The sequence below is a fragment of the Sinohyriopsis cumingii genome, chromosome 4 (genome assembly GCF_028554795.1).
Source record: "Sinohyriopsis cumingii isolate HCF-2022 chromosome 4, ASM2855479v2, whole genome shotgun sequence".
NCBI lineage: Eukaryota > Metazoa > Mollusca > Bivalvia > Unionida > Unionidae > Sinohyriopsis > Sinohyriopsis cumingii.
Genome location: NC_142964.1, coordinates 68,851,755 through 68,870,191, shown reverse-complemented (window position 1 = coordinate 68,870,191; position 18,437 = coordinate 68,851,755). Strand labels below are relative to the sequence as shown.

The 18,437-nt window shown below is 33.7% G+C and overlaps 1 protein-coding gene across 1 annotated transcript in view; it reads left to right on the top strand.

The window, feature by feature from the left end:
* Positions 1-961: 961 nt before the first annotated feature.
* LOC149801399 (neurotrimin-like) overlaps positions 962-18,437 on the top strand; it is a 36,223-nt gene continuing 18,747 nt past the window's right edge. The window contains exons 1-4 of the mRNA XM_089955475.1: positions 962-1,033; positions 1,302-1,356; positions 14,733-14,808; positions 15,635-15,741. Coding sequence (XP_089811601.1) covers positions 1,345-1,356; positions 14,733-14,808; positions 15,635-15,741 — 195 coding nt within the window. The 5' untranslated portion in view covers positions 962-1,033; positions 1,302-1,344. The remainder of the gene's footprint in view (positions 1,034-1,301; positions 1,357-14,732; positions 14,809-15,634; positions 15,742-18,437) is intronic.

Genomic DNA, 18,437 nt, shown 5'->3' with positions numbered 1-18,437 from the left:
CCGCAATACTTCCAACACCTAACAACTATAACTTTTGTTCGAGATATTTTCCCCTTTTTTAAGAACGGCATATATAGCGCTCCGATGGCCTAGTGGGCGGGGCGTCAGTCTCGGATGTAGGATGTCGCGCGGTCGAACTCCAGCCGAGTTATACCAAATGCTTATAAAGTGGTACTAACATCTGCCTCGCTAGGCGCTCAGCGTTGCATTTATAGCTAGATTACACATAAATAATTATTCAGTTTTGCATAAAAGAGTACAAAATGTGATGACCTTTATTTAGTGTGAAAGCAATAACAGAACCTGATGAATAATACTGTGTTTTGAATCTCTTAACTAAATTTAAAATTGCAGGGTTATTTTAGTCTAATTAAAAAAAATTGGGTGAGAAAAAATAATCTATGTCGGTGTTTGTACCAAGGCAAGGATATCCCAGTCGCGACGTTACATTATTTGTCTCACCACGAGGTCGAACCTCGTGAGGAGACAAATACCGTAACCCCTTAACTGGGATGTCTCGGTGCAAACGTAAAGATATATTCTCCTATTCTCACCCATACAACAGAGATATTTTGCTTTATGCTAAGCTTACTTTTCGTATATCAGTCCGGTCGTCGCAGACATGTCGTCTCGATCATGGTGTCCTCGCACGAGGAACTACATTATCAAGGGACACAACCATTGCTATCTTCTGTTTGGCTCCATGGAGTTGCTTTCAAATTTTAACTATGTTAAAAGCATTATAATACTTTCAATGGGATTGCAGCAAACGTTCAAGAAATTCTCGAGTGAGTTCAAACGTGAAAAAACGAGACATGCAAATGCTTCGGCTAATATCTCATTCAAGTGGCTAAATAACAATGTTATGATGGTATGTCATGCGCACTTACCGTATTCTATTAAAACAAAAGATATACATGTATATGCAACAACAGCTGCTATAGTAAGTATATGTGTGAGAGCCTTTTCCGTCCATTGGGCTGACTTCCTTTGGTAGGAGAACACCATTATATAACCTGATAAAGCACGAGCTGTAAGAGCATCTATCGACACGAGACAATAATTTAGTACCTCGCTTGTATGTCAATGTGTCATTCTGTGCAATCAGATGTCCTTTCTTTTTTACACTTAGGGTACATAAGCCTCAAGAATTGATGAAATAATTTCCGAAATTAATGTACTATGTGTCTTCAGCCTGATAAAAATAAATCGGAGTGAGCGAAATTGAGAATGTTTACTTTTTGAAGTCATCCCTTTCCTTGCATAGAGGTTGTAATAATGTCCATCTTGATACATTGTAGGTCCATCGCTGCTGTGTTGTTCAAGCAAAACAAAGGACACAAGATGCTACCTGGGGTAAGCTTAAGTTTATATACATTTTTGGTATTTAAAATGTTGAAGCTTTGTTATTAGTGTCTAAGTTTTTGTACATATGGTAGCATGCTTTATAATTTTATCAAAAGAGAGGTATAAAACTGACGTGAAACACCGCCTAGCGACTAGCAATAGCTGTTTGTGTAATTAACTTGGTGGTGCTTCACTAAGAAAATCGTTAACGAAAGCTGTGATCCTTTCTCACTTAAAGTCAGCGTTCAAAGAGAAGAAACTAAGTTCGGCTTAATTCACACGTTTTACGTGAACAAAGTATTAAGCATTAGCTACACTAACCTTTGTGAAAAATACATTTTCTTCACAAAATGGTGATATTTAGCGAAAAATACATCTTTTTGCTCGAAACATTATCGCCTTTATCGCGAAAATGATGCAACTATCAGACCCACTTAATGGAATACGGATGTCATATTTCTACCATACTACTCGTTTACATCGGCAGGAAAGAAACGAACCTAAAAGCCACTCAGACATTTCAAACGTTCACTAAATTTTATGAATCAATGGTCATTTGCTATTGAATAATGTATGCAATTATACAATAACAAATTAACTTAAATATCTTGTTGTCTCATTGCATGGTTATCAATCTAGCAAAAAAATTTCCATCTGCCTATTTACCTCCCTGCTTGCCTGATTATCATCCATCCAACATACATACATACATACATACATACATACATACACGTACATGTTGGATCAACTATTTTCTTCTATATCTTTACCTACATACATGCCTGCTAATATACCCATCAATCTATTGTTTTTCCATAGCGTGTAAAAAACGAGGAAATTAAAAATGAAAATTTAAACTTTACTAGACCAGCAAACTTAGAGGGGTGATTTCAGCATCATTGCAAATTTATATGCAACACATATTTGCGTATCACCATTTATTCAAAGATATTCACATTCAACATTTTAAAAAAATACAAGATGGAAATTTTACGAAGTGTGATACCAATTTAGACCAATTCAATTATTAAGTAATCCTGGTTTGATAATTACTCTTAAAATGACTGAACGGGTCAGACTCGATGATAATATTTCCAAATTAAAAGATTATGAGACTAGTCGGATTATTTGGACAGATTGCCAACACACACACACACGTCATATTGTTTGCACAGGAAAAATAATTGCACAAAACTACAATGTCTTCAATTCAACAGTTTCAGAGTGATGATATAAATGAGTGTCGAGTTAAACATAAAGAACAATGTCTATAATGCATTTTTTTTACAAGTTTTCACTGGATAAAAGTATCGTCGAAGTTGATTGAGATGAATAATAACGTCAAAGAATAGAAATGTTAATTTGTTGATATCAAAAATACAAAACGATATCCTCCAATATTTCAGATAATAGGCAGATTTGCAAATAGTATCTAACAAGGATGACATTACTTACTCCAGTGCATCCTGAAGAACTAAAAAATCAAAAGAATTCGAATTATAATGATTCAGCAAGAGAGAGAAAGACAGAATTTATAGCGGACAATATTTCACTTAAAATGAAGCAAAGTAACTCACTGTATGAAGCGACTGAGCAAAATCCTGCTTAGCAGAGTCTACAACGTTGCAATAGGAAAGGCAAAGTTTGACATAAATCTGAAATCATTCATAGGTTTAAAGGTATTGAGAGAAAAAAAAACGTTGCAAATTTTTGAAAATAAAAATCCCTGTTATAGAGAATTGTCTTGCTGGCTTGCTGATAACACCTAAAGACAATTTAATCGCGCAGGGACTATTTTGGGGATGTTTAATTTTCCTTTGAAATAATGAACAAAAAACAATATTTAAGACATCTTTGATACAATCTTAAAAGTCAATTAACTTATGCAAGAATTAATCAAATGCGGCAGCATATTATACGGGACCGAAGTAAGATCAAATCTGCTGAAATGAAAGAATGGTTCATCGAGGAGTACACTTGCATTTTACACAAGCAAGCGATGAAAACAATTCCATAAAAAACAAGTTGCCTTAATCACGAGGATGGTTAGTGGCAGACAGACATTGTTGACATGTGCGGATATGAGAAATACAACAACGTGTACAACCAATATGATAGTCAGAAACATATTTACGGGTTAATAAAATGCATGCAGAAACGAAATATTTAAATAACGAAAACTAAAATGTACAGTTTAAAGAACTAAAATCGTTTCAAAACAAAATTTGTTGCAAAATGACGGCAATGAATATTTTAACTTTTCTCAGAAAAAAAAACATCTCTAACCTATGGTTCTACCAGAACCATAATGATCAGAATCTGGAAGTGTTTCACTCCAATTGGAACAACAAAATATATTTAAACTAGTTGAAGAGTACAGAAATACTTACCACAGATCAATATATATATCTTTAGTCGTACCATGCTAGAAAGAAAAAAACCTAAAAGTATGAATCAACCTAGTTTGTTACTTAATTAATGAAAATTTTGGAATTCCCAAATTTTAAAATCGGTGAAGCAGTTAGATATTATAAATATAAATATAATATAATAAGACTGACTTTCTAGCTTTACCGAAGAAACATTAAAACTGAGCCAGTTAATTTTAGGCGATCCGGTTGCTTACACACTGGAAGATTTGGAGCTAGAGTATATAAATGATGTTTTTTTGCAATGAGGAGTTCATTTCGTATTAAACCAACATAGCATAATCAAAGTTTTTGAAGACAGAAAGGATTAATGTCAGGAAGTATGTACATGTCAAATGAAAGTGATACGATGAATTGATCATCGGTTGGGAACACTCGGAAAACATTATTATATTAATATAAATCGTGTGCAAAAATTACACATTCACTCCGGTGATGACACTAATACTGGGAGCATATGCAGAACAATAGATCAATTTCAATATCCAGTGGCATGAAAATGTTGAGTTTTTTAACATTAATGAGAATTCTTGAATGTGACAGAGGTAAACAAGAAACGTAATGGGACATTAAGAAGTTAAACTTGCGTTATTTAAAAACTCCTAGAGCAGAAAAAACAGCGCATCCAAAATCATCGCAGGTCAATAATAAAATGGTTCAAAACGCGAACGAGCGATTATAATGAAGACAATGTTGCAGCAGGGTAAACTATTATAGCACAGAAGGAACAGAGAAAACGTTCAAAATATGAATTCGATTCTCAATACCCCTGTATAATTTAAAAAAGTAATAGTGGTTTTGAAAGGTAAGGATTAATGAATATGACATAAATATTGATCCAGTTATGAGAACACTTAAAATTCTATCAAATTTTAGACATGAACGTATAGAAATTACACAACCAACTATGCATTTTCCTGAACACACTTGAGATGGGAAGACGTTGCACAATTCATAGATGAATTAAAACTATTTAAATCTTTTAAGCTGTGCAAATATACTGATTGTGAATATGCAGTTTGTTAAGAACTACAATTTGACATATCAACGAAAATAAAGTACGCGCAGGTGTATTGCCTCAAAAACAATCCTGTCTGAAATCCTAGATATACAGCTAAATGAAAAATTTGAAAAGAATTATTTCTAATTTCATGCATAACTCAATATTCAGTTAAAATTTGAGAATTTGAGAAAGAAAAAAAAACCTTTAAAGTAAATACAAACGAATATCAATCATTCACGTGGCACAAAAATCTATCATTCGCCAGAAGGTAATTAGTGATGGTGCTTTGTGCTAGTCACTATTACACTGAAAAAGAAATAAATCTTTCATCTATGGTGGGTTTCCTGTTTTAATACTATCCAAGTGATTGATGAATGATTTTTACTATATACTGAAAAAGAAATACGGTGATATAATTACATTTTAAAAGATACAGAATCATTGCACATATACCCGATTTATGACACTAGGTTCCAGGATAGTTCTGACAATCAGAAACATTTGTATAGTGACATAATGGATGACAACAAGTTCCATGACAGTACAAACAATCAAAAAGACAATTGTACAGTATCACGATGGATGACACCAAGTTCCATGGCAGGACTGACAATAAAGAAGAAACCTATGGTTCAGTGACACGATGGATGACACTAAGTTCCATGACAATGCTGACAAAGTGACAACGTGCTTAACTTGCCAGGAACTGTATTATTCACTTTGGTAATCCAAAGTTAGTATCCTTTATTTCATTGTAAATGGCATCCCACGGAACTGTCGCGTATCTAAGTTGTGTGCTGTTGGTAGTCACCCACCTGGTGCTGTGCTACCATGAGTGCCAGAGATCAGCCTAAACCCACCCTCCAACGACGCCTGGGACCTACCTACAAAAACTTTGCTTCTCTGTGACATAACACTATGTTATTTATGGTGATCAAAGATCCCGTCACTCACCTGATACTAGGTTACCATGTTTGCCCAACTCCCACCTTCATCCATTCCTGCAAAGGCTGACGGGGTCTAGTACAAAGACTGATACTCCGTGCCTTAGCAAAATGTAATTTATGATGGTCTCAAAGTCACATTTCACTACTGCTACACGAATGCACACCAATTCAGGTGTCAGTCACCGGAAGTCTTGTCATATTAGCGTATTTGTTGTTGTTCAGTCTGCTGCAATAGAGTATTTGGATCATCTACACGGTTGCCTCCAGAACTTTAAATCCGCCGTACACTGGTCTTGTGAATTGGATTTTCTTGTTTTCAAAGATGCCTAACGTAAAGTCATCCAAACTAGATATTCTCATTGCAAACGAGCTTATGGCATTTGAAGATTATACTTTCATCTGTAAAAATATTTTAACTCTTCTTTTCATCAAATCGTCCATCTGTTTACCAAATATTTTGCCAATAATTACGGTGAAAACATCTGTATTCAAATTATGTCTTGCGTTTTAGTATTCAGGTCGTTGTGGATTTGTTGTTGTCCAAACAAGGCAAGAGTTCAAATTTGTAGGTGTGGGTGTATTCCTAAGGGAGTGGGGCAGGGTTTAAATCTACATGTATGTAAATGTATGTGGCGAATGATGATTGTTTTCTTTAATTTTTAATATACATAATAATTTTGATGCAGTTAGTTAGGCGACCTTGTAACAATTTATGAGCTTTTTCGGTGACTCTGATGCATCATTTTTCTCTGGAATTAGCTTCTCTGTAGCTCTTGAAAAACGACATCCAAGTTTAATGGGATCCCCAAATTCCGTTACAAATCAGAAGCAGTTTCGTAACTATCTGGTATTTCGAACAAGTGTTCCTTCTACTTATTTAATTTTTGTTCAACCGTAACCGATATGTATCATCAGATAGGTGTAGCACCTCAATATATTCTGAATAACCATGAACTTCTAATACTCACCATCATTATAAATCTTACCATATTCACCCAAATAGCCCGACAGCTCCGGTGGCCTAGTGGTTTGAGCGTCCATGTTTGATGCGGGAGAGCGTGGGTTCGACTCCCAGTCGAGTCATACCAAAACTTACAAAAATGGTATAACAGCTGCATCGCTTGGCGCTCAGCATTAGGATGTTAGTGTTAGGACTGGTCGGCCTGGCGTCAGGATAATGTGACAGAATGGGACATCATGCTGCGTGTCTGCGTCATGATGACCCTGTGCTGGACATCACTATAAACTATCATAGTGATATGACTGAAAAACTGTTAAAGTTACGTAAAAAATCCAAATCACACACACAAACACCCAATTAGCCTAACTGACCCAATTAGCCCAATTAGTGTCCATAATTTTCTTCAGCTTATGTTTGTAGTATTATTCTAATTTTACCGCCTTTCTACCCTTGGTCGTCACGAAAATGTAATTGTATGTCAACAGTTCTAATTCAACACCTGATACCTTCAGACTTAGATTATGAAAGTGAGCAGAGCATTGTTTGTAATTATTTATACAAACAATACTAAATTCCTAAAAGATATCACACAACATCGATGCATATTTCTTTACTTAATATTTCTGTACGTAATTTCATGTAAAAATGTTCCACGAGGTACTGAGCAGACTAAAGGACTTTGTTCTGATGTTTTAATAATTTAAATTGGAATAAAGCTTATTTTGGGTGGCATAAATGTTGTTTTGAACCTTTGAATTATATCAATTTTTTCGTACGGCTAATGCTTTTCTTCAAATATTTAGATGTCATGTCTATAAAATATTTCAGTGTCTCTGTAATTTTTTTCATCAGTTAAATGTTTATCTAGTTATTATGATGACTGTGTTATTAATATTTAGCCGTCTACCAGTCTTATTATTCTTTTGACTGTGATTTCGTTTGCTTCTTACATAAACATAACAACTTTGAAATTCTAGCCGAACAAAATATTTTTCTCGCTGCTGTTTAATATGATATGTATCTCCTCATCTTGCACTGCCGTCTCACTTCTCTGCATGGGTTCGAATCTCGGGTTCGGACAGTGTAGGTATATGAGAAAGATATTAGTAGCTTCCCGTGAGTCGGTGGTTCTTACCGGGGCTTTCCCAGGGTTCGCCCTCCGCCATTTATACCGGCCGCCATGTATAGCCTATCTTGCAATGAGAAACAGCGTTAATCTCAAAACAAGAAAAGCACTCTCTTCATCTATATCAGTCACGAAACATTTGAATAAACACGTGTATGCAAATCTGAGGATTTATAATTCAAGATACTTTCATTGATTCTGGAAATCTAAATGTACCAATACAATATTTGTGTTCACGAGCCTTCTGCTCATACGCTTCGCCATAGTAAACTGTGTTCTTGATTATTTTGTCACATATAAAACACATATTTGTAGAAATATTTTTTCATCTTTCGCTTATAACATATTGCAGATTTTGGTCTTTATTCCTTTCAACAATCCAGATTGTAACAATTTTTTTGCATTCTGATATTTTTGTTGGTGTATTAACATATTTACATATGTGTTTCTCTGTGTGATTTATATTTATATATTATCACACTAGCCTAAAAGAAAGAAAAGAACAATCCAGTATGACGGTACCTGGGAAACCAGTGATAACACTCCCAATTAACACAATGTAACTAACTCTCGCAGGTCACAATCTGACCTGTTAGGTGTTTACGGTCGAATAAACCGTAACACAAGAAAGTGTGAAAACAACAAGCTTTAAAAATAATATAATAGTTTATTTTCCTGGAAAAATTCTTTAAAATTTAAAACAAAAATGAACTTACGGTTTTAAGAATCTAACCCAAAATTAATCCAAGAATAAATCCACGAATAAAATGTTTGAAGTCCTAATAACAAAATGTTATAATAATTTCTAGTTCGAGTCCCGGCGAAGAATCCAGGATGAAGACGATGACGTACATTGTAATCTGTAGTGTTGAAGTCTATAGTGCATTGTAGAAACAAGAATTATCACTCCGGTTTTGTAAATCTGAATAAATTTTTATAAAACTGTCCTTGTTCAACATTTTCACATGAGCACACGTATTTTTCGGGGAAAAAGAATTAATCCTTTTGAATCCCAAGTAATCTGAAATGACTCTAAACAGCACAACATACAACTTCCAGTGAAAGAAAAAGCCTAACTTATACTGAGAATATCTCTCCAAAACAAAGGTTAATCGTATTCTAAAACGCAGAAAGAGGGCTACGTGATCATGTTCCAGAACCTTGTAGAAATTATGTACTTGTTAAAAATCACGTTCACCCAGTGTGGCCCTGATGAAACCAGTCATTTTACTCTAAGAAATAATAAAATAAACAAAATTGTTCACATCTTAAACACTTAGTCCCATCATGTCCTCGACAACAACCAATCATTTTAAAATAAAGATAGAACTCTTTTATGTGGCTGATACTAATTTTGAATCAAGGTCAGGATCTAGATCAACACCTGGTTGTTTACAAAACGAACAGTCAAGGTCAAATTATTTTCTGGAAATCTTGTTATCTCTAATTAATAAATTTACATTACAATAGCATGTAATGAAAAAAATATTAAACTGACAAACAATTAAATTGAAATATATATATATATATATATATATATATATATATATATATATATATATATATATATATATATATATATATATATATATATATATATATATATATATATATAATCAGATATAATTAAATAAAATATACATAACAGACCCCTCGATGACTCCATTCTAATGTTTCCGGACTATCTGCGTATTTAGTCACTCCTAACTTAAGAAGACATTCCACACCTTTTTCTCATGTCCCATTTAAGTACCTCTACACGTTCGGGGACTACTTCGGAGGGAATGTGATTAGATCATAATCGTTTCAGTGATTGGTTATTTCATTGACATAATCTTTCCAAACATTGGTATCAATCGCTACATCTCGGTCTAACCAGCAAATATCCAATCAGAAGAACCTGTCGTTATCACGAAGTCGTTTTTATGACTTGACAAATGACTGAATGCTGTTCCGATCATTACATGAACTCAAAACCGTGTGACGTTTGCCGGGTATAAAGATTGATTTTTTAAATCCTTTTCTACATAGCTACTTTCCTGAACTCTGGTTATGTTTGAAAACAGATTTTCAAAAATGACATACTTATATAGTCAGTAAGTACATAATGACCAAACTTTGAACTGAAATATAACCTAGAGATTTAAGTTATAAAGTAAAGAAAACAGAACGGTTTTACTTAGTTAATGCTTGTGTAATTATGTTTCACTAGTTTGCATACCCAAACACAAATATTATATTACAAAATGTGTACATTTTATAACATATTCAGTTAACTCTACAGAACCAACTTTCTGAGGTGGGTGGGTTGCATCTGGTTATATTAAACACGTTACTCTAAATCAAAGGTATTCTATTTAGGTAAATTTCACTTTTTTAAGCACTGTGTGTGATGTGAAACGCAAAATATCTCTAAATTAAATTTGCACTTCTTGAAATCCCCTTTACGTTCATGGTGGAATGGAACAGAGGAAATCATATGATCACTGGAAGGCACAAAGATATATAGAGGGGAATGAGAGAACCATGGCACGTAACCAATTAATAAAGCAATATTACCAATAGTTACATTTCACATGACCACCTCTTGAATGACACGTTTTGAGAACACAGGAACAGAAACGATTATCCAAAAAATGCCAGACGAAACTGTGTTGTCTCCGTATTCATTCATTTGTAGTCTATTCTCGGATGACATACATCCAGCTTCAATGGTGGCAAGATATTTATGATTTTGGACAAGTATTACTAGTGTACAATGATTTTACCGTTTCTATTTCATAGATGTATTGGTTAATTGTCACATTATTCATTATGTGGCATACCCTCTTGATTCAGATCACCTTTCTATGAGACAAAATGTTGTATGCAATGTTTCTGATTTTGTAATTAAGTTTTTTATAGTTTATTCACAAATTTTCTTTATTTGTAGTTTAGTCAACATGTGATTTGAAACCCTGCGTCAAAGTAAATAACTGGGATGATAAGAATTGCCTTGTGTCGCAACTCTAGAGCTGACCAGAAATAAGTCCAGGTTGCCTTTTCACGATAGAACAATTATAGAAATGGGGGGGGTTGGACAATTTCAATTTCCATGTTTCCAGCTAACTTTGTCATTTTTTTACTTCTATACTTAGCACATATTTCTAATCTATAACACAGAGGTATAGGCCATGAATACGGTTTTCCATGTTGTATATACATTCTTATTAAAATTATGACATCATTGTATATATTCAAATTAATCAGTTTCGGGATTGTACAGTGATGGCAAGGATTGCTTTGTCTCACATTTCTAGAATTGCTCCCTATAAAAGAGAGAAATCCTAACAAGAAAAGAGTGAAGAAATAAGCATTGTAAAGTTTAACAAAGAATTTATTTCCCTATAAAAACAAAGTAAAAATGAGAAAAAGAACTTAACGATTCAACGAATCCAATCCAAAAATAATCCGAGAACAAAAAAAAGTTCTAGTAATAAAATGATCTAATGAAACTGAGTTCGAATCCCGATGAAATCCCAAATCCAAAATGGAAGTCGATGACGTATGCTGTGGTCAGTGTACTCCTGATGTGTCAACAGTTCTTTGTTGAACCACAGAAACAATATTCCAGTATTTGCATTCTGAGTAAAATTCGAGTACTGTCCTTGTCCAAGAATTAACTTAGACAACAGGCATTTCCAGGAGAAAATAATCTCTTGGAATCCAAATAGTTTGAAGAAAAATTAAAACTTCAACTCAAACTGGTCACAACAAAAACACTTTGACTTCTCAAGTGTTCAGGCAAGAATAATGACTATTTCTCAATACATCAATATTAACTCTGGCTACTGCGCAAAATTGATGCCCGGATGCGGGTCAGTACAGGTCAATCTTCCGCAAAAATCAGAGTTTGAAACAATTGATACATGTTATTTCTCATGTACTCCAAGCATGGCCTCGATTTCACTTTATGAATCTGCTCTAAAAAAGAATAAGATTTCTGACTCAAGGTCAGGAACTAGGTCAGCATTAGATACAAAGTTCCTATTATAAGTGTTTGTGAAAAACTGAAATTAATTTCTGGAAAATATCAAATCCAGCAAATACAATTTCATTACAATAGCATGTAATGGAGTTAAAATATTTAAAACTAACACACAAAAATTAATTTAAATCAAATATAAATTTAAAAAAGTAAACATAACACTTCCCCATCAAGAAAAAGAAAGATTTATATAATAAAGCTTTCTTTTTACCATATAATTATTATACATGAGGTTTAAAAAAAAAAAGAATTTTTATGAATTATATAAAGTATACATAAAATAATACATTTCCATAGACGAGAAAGTGCATCTGCTATTAAATTGTCTTTTCCCTTCATGTACCTGATGTCATGATTATATTTCTGTAACAACAAACTTCACCTTAGTAGTCTTTTATTTTTATTTTTAATCTTGCCGATGAAAGTAAGGAAGCTGTGATCACTAAACATAATAATCGAAGAAGGAGCTGAACTAATGTTAACTTCAAAATGTTGTAATGCCAATATCAAAGCCAAACATTCCTTCTCGATTGTTGAATAATTTCTTTGGTGCGTTCCGTCTTCTTTAACCAATACTGCAGCAACTGCACCATTACTTGCATCAATAGACAGTTTAAATGATTGACTAAAATTTTGAGCCGTAAGAACATGCGCGCTTTTAAGTATGGGTTTTAACGTATTAAAAGCCTCCTCGCAATGTTCAGTCCAAAGAAAGTATATAAATTAGGGATAAATTGAAAAGAACATTTCCGATAGAATCCAAACATACCTAACAATCACATCAGTTGCTTTTTGCTAACATGCACAGGGATTTCAGAGATAGCCTTGACCATAGCATCCATAAGTTTAACTTTTCCACGTCCCACGATATGTTCTAGAAATGTTACACTAGCACGACAGAACTCACGTTTGGATAGATTGATTGTCAAACTTGCATCAGTGAGTCTACCAAAAAATTTCCGAATTGTTGCTAAATGTTCTTTCCATCGGTGTAAGCATCACAATTATCTAGACCAGAGGTGGTCATATTCATTAGACATTGAAAAGTACTTGGCGAACCCTTCATCCCAAACGGCATCACTTTATAATGGTAAAGTCTATCTGGAATCACGAATGCCGAAATTTCCTTTGTTCTTTCCTTCAGTGGAATTTGCCAAAATTCTTTCAGAAGGTCAAATTCGATGATATACTTGGCATTTCTGATTTTATCAATGCAGTCATCGATTCTTGGTAATGGAAATGAATCTGTTTTAGTCAAACTGTTTGTCAGCCTATATCAGTGCTCATGCGGAAAGTTTTATCTGGTTTCGGAACAAGTATACATGGTGAACTCCAGTCACTTTTACTGGGCTCTATGAAATCATTCTCCAGAAAATACTGAATTTCTTGTTTTCAATTATTCCTTTTTTGAGAGGGTTGATCTTACATGGGTGTTGTTTCACAGGTTTGGAATGTATAATTTCAACGTCATCGAAAATTTCGTTTGTTCTTTTAGGAACATCTGGAAATTAGTGCTCATATTCAAATAATAACTGTTTAAGCTCGTTCCTTTCTTGCTGGTGCAAATATGAAAGTTTCTGGTCCTGATCATTCATAATTTCTGAATTCCAAAGATCTGTTCCTCCAAAATCAATCAGCCGCGTTCTCCTCCCTGAATAAGAAAACTCTCATTGGAAGAAGACTTCTCAGAAAAAGGCAAAGTACCTGATCAAATTAAATATCAATTAAATCAAATATACATGACAATACAAAATGTAATAGATGAATACAATAAGAACAGATTTAGATAAGTGTCGTTCGATGTATTAAGCATGCATAGACATGTTTCCATCAACATACATCATTGATCAAAATTCCGTCTGACGAACACATTAGAACTTTAAATTATTATGTTCAACAATATACTTCTAAACAGCAATCATTTAGGATTATGTTGTTGTTTACTTTCAAGGCAGCAGAAACATCAGATAGATAAAATTAATGAGGATAATATTATATACCAAATACATTAGCATCTTTTGGAGAGAATTTCCTTTTCCATTAATAACTTCTTGAGCAGCTTTTAAATTGATTTTTATTATTCACTGAAATAAAACACTAAGGTTATTACTACACGAACTTGAAATACAAATATACATACTTTTTACTGCAGTATAAGTTATGCAACTTTGCATTTTTACATTTCTAAGTATAACACAAATCATTTTTAATAAACTTATAACCTAAATTGAAACATATTTCTTTGCCAAATACTGCATGCTTATCGGAGGTTAACAGGTGGTCATGTCACGTGCTTTGGTAGGCGGAGCGATCTATCATCTCGCGTAAGGTCAATTGCCAGAAGACATTCCACAATGTCAATCTTCTAAACCACCAGACATAGATAAAAACCATTTAAACTTCAGAGTTTCAAAAATATGGTCTAATGTATTGTATTTTAGGAGCAAGTTATAAGTGGAGAGACATACAATTTTTTCTATTAAAATTACCAAGAAAGCGAATTTGTTTGGTACATCTGAGGATAAAACTGACAAAACACTTGCTGCGTACAGGTAGACGTATCAGAAAGCAGAAAGAAAAAAAAAACAGGTCAGGTACATCAGACTCAGTTAATACAATCAATACTTAGTGTATGCATTAATTCCGTGCCTTTCACCCATGAAACAAGAAGTTCTAGAAAGCTCAGGTGAAATGACAAAACAAAACAAAACAAAATAGATATTGAAAAAGTTTAATTTGAATCTGACCAATTAAATGAAAAGTATGTACACCCCGAAAACGTGAACTATCACATCCTTTACCTAGTTAAACGTCGAGTGTGTTGTGTGTACTCCTTATCATAGCTAAATCATTTCGATACTGAATCCGTGTTTGTTATGCATGTTTTCACAGGTGTTGTGCGTTCTAGTGCGAAGGAAGCCAATATTTCTACAGATGATGTCTACCTTCTTCGCTTGTTTTCTTATCGGTAAGTAATAACATCTAATAGGGACCTGTTTTCTATTTCCTTTCTGACAACTAAATATACATAATTGTATCAATATCATAATCCATTTAATGCACAAAACCGAAGTTAATTTTTTTTATTAAATTGAAGAGATGATTGATTTTTATTTTCATAATTCTTGGAAATTAAGTGACAATAAACAATATGACCATCGTTCACCTAACAGAAAATATAAGTAATAAAACAACAGTTAAAAAGAATTACATAAATTCTTTGCATCTTATTAAAGGCATTAGTGTAATGAACACACACACACACACACACACACACACACACACACACATATATATATATATATATATATATATATATATATATATATATATATATATATATATATATATATATATATATAGTTTTGCTGCATTTATACAAAACTAACATCTGATTCATTAGGCAGAAACAAATAACTACTGGTTTTGTCGCACTTCGAACTTTTAATGTGTTTTCTCATTCCTTGTTCTTGTAAAAATTATTTTGATTTTCGTTTATAGAACAGACATCTGAACACATGTCTTTGATTAATCAATTGAAGATTTACTTGTTCGGGTTTTTCGGGGTTTAACGACATTTTTAAGACATGTATGGCTACAAGATGCAGAGGAAATAAGAGTTAATTACCTTTCCTACGGACACACTGAAGCAAACGACCTTGGGCTGATATCAAACCTGCGACCCTATGATTACGAGACTGACACATTGTCAGCTAAGCTACGGCAACACTCCAACGTAGGTATTGGATTAAGACTGCAAATAGTTCATTACAAAAGTGACTTGTCAATTTCAGGGTCAGTCTTCAGTGGTGTAAAATGCGAAGTGATCGAAGTTAATGCTGAAATCAACAAACCGGCGACTTTGCCCTGTAAAGTGTCGAATCAAGGCGTTAGTAATACGGTATATAGTTTATGAACCTTCCTTTATTATACCATTACCCTAGCAGCATGTTTTCTGTTCTGTTTTTGTTTGTATGTGGTTATCTTTATTCTTGTGAGGGACTACTTATTTTCTTTTTTTTTTTAATGCAAATAAATGTCAAATGAATCTATGGAACTTTATATCAATGACGTTGTGTGCTAATTATTTTATAGCATGGCGAGAGAGGTTCTCTCATTGAATTTATGAACCTGTCTTTATTATACCATTACTCTAGCAGTTTTCTTTTCTGTTTTTGTTTGTGTGTGGTTATCTTTATTTATTTCTTGTGAGGGGACTACTTATTTTCTTCTTTTTTTAAATGCGAATAAATGTGAACGAGTCTATGGAACTTTATATCAATGACGTAGTGTGCTATTTATTTTATAGGATCGGCGAAAGAGGTTCTCTCATTGGATTTCTCAACATTGCATGATATGTGATATGTCTTCATGTTGGATGGTCATGCTTTATGTCAATTGCTCATGATGTGATTGACTTTTACGTGACTTTATAACCTTAGGTTCATAGCATCATGCATTTATATAAATCTAAAGGAAAATAAATTGTCATTTTAGTCTCTAAATTATGTAACAAAACAATTACAGATATATGTTTCTTCAATATAAATTTTAATGAACCAGTAAACCTACGATAGTGACATTCTCTTCGCGTTGGTCAGTACGAGGTTTACTAGATCATAAAACTCTATTAGCCAACAGTCAAAATTTTAGGATATAATTTGGATAAAAAGGGATGTAATAAATCCAATAGCATCATTACTAGATCATGTGACTTAGACTTACAAACGGCAATCGGAACATCCTCGGCTTTTTCCGTCAAGTGGAGAAAGAAACTTCGGATGTAATGTATTGCTATTGAGAACAATATTCTAAATTATTTTCGTTCACGTGGAACAATATGACAGCGGAAGAGATAAAATCACAATCTAAACACTATTGGCCTTTGGTGCTGGCGGATCAGCAAACATATCAAATGGATGTAAGCAAGTCACACGACGACTTTTAACACACAAATGGAGACAACAAAAAAATGGCGGAAAATTTATATTCAGAAATTAAATGCAAACAGATTATTCATGATCCAATATCTGACATTATTTTATTATATATCGACGGGAGTTACCGTGGTGTATATTATTTATTATCATTGAAAAGTATTTCCAAAGGAAGGAACATTTATGTTAATTACAAATAGCTGATTCACTGGTCGTTCGGGAAGATTTCATCAGGGTTTTCTGGGGGGAGGGGCGAGGAAGGTGGGTTATTGTAGCGTAAGGAAATCGGCAAGGGAGGTAACTCCTCAAACTAGCTCGCTGTTTATTAAAAAAGTGGGCTACATATGAAAAAATGACAACTGAGAGAAACTTTTGTGTAATTCTTTCGCCAAATAAGTTTATTTAAGGTATATGAGGTAATAATTTTATTACATGTTAATCTGCTGTGCTGTAATGAATGTTATAATGTCCCGTGCTTAGATTGACTTGTCTAGTACCTCTAAGCCGAAGAGTGTGCTGAGTTCAAGATTGTCATAACGTTCAGAACATCAAGGTAAACAAACACGTGACTAATAATATTCAGCTCACGAAAGCTGTACTATTGTAAAATATTGCATGTAGATAACATTCTTATGCCGAGGAAATGGGAACTAAGTGTACTCCCAAAAGACTCAACCAGGCAGCGACACAGCCTGCTGGCCTGAACGGGCAGAATCTTTCATTTCTTTGACCATAAAACAATCTGAAAAAATACACATAACAGTTTGAACGCGTTTGAGGAACGTCATATCACTGAAGTCATGTGATAATGGTCCGTAGAAGTCGTTTAATTGTTAACTGTTTTCTTCGTGTATTGTGGTATAAACTGTCAGCTTCAGAAACATGCAGCAAATATCACTGGAAAGGAGTTTTGATTCGGTAAATTATAGTTCATGCAATGATAAACGCAAAAAATAACATTAAGCTGTTGTAATGGTACCCTGGAGTAATTTATATTTGCCTTTGTGTTTTAATGCATGTTTTCCTTGTTTGAATATTACCCTTTGTAAATCAGAAAAGCCAAATCCCACAAAACCATAGGCCAATCAATTTTCTTGAATGAAAATCATAGTCACAATGACAAACTTCAATTAGCAAGTTGAAAATAAAAGGAAAACAATAGCAAAAAAACAAGAAGTATGTGTTTTATAGATGAAGAAATATGCATTTCTTCATATAAAAAGATCAAAAAATAAAGCGGAAAAAGAGAATTTTCCCCGTGAGTTTTTGTTTCGAATTCTACAACAATAGTTCGACTTCAGAGCTTACTCATGTCAATCCGAATCACTAAAATGATCAACTTTCGTCAACATCAAAGTCAAACTTACTCCAGTGTGTATTTGTATATAAGGGATTTTCATTGATGACAACATAAACACACCAGTCAAAACAGCTGTACCAGTAAAGTTTGCCTGCCGCGTGTTTTGCTCGCCAACGGAGACTGGGGTGGATGGGTAAATTTTTAGTGACATTAGATTCGGCATCAATGTACTAAGTCAGAGTCAACCTACATCACAAACGTTCCGAATGATATGGTAAGTATTGAAATCATTAGCTTCTTAAGAAACGAACGATCTTAATTATTACTTAATGTTTGTTTCCTTCAGAAGCAGCCACGAAA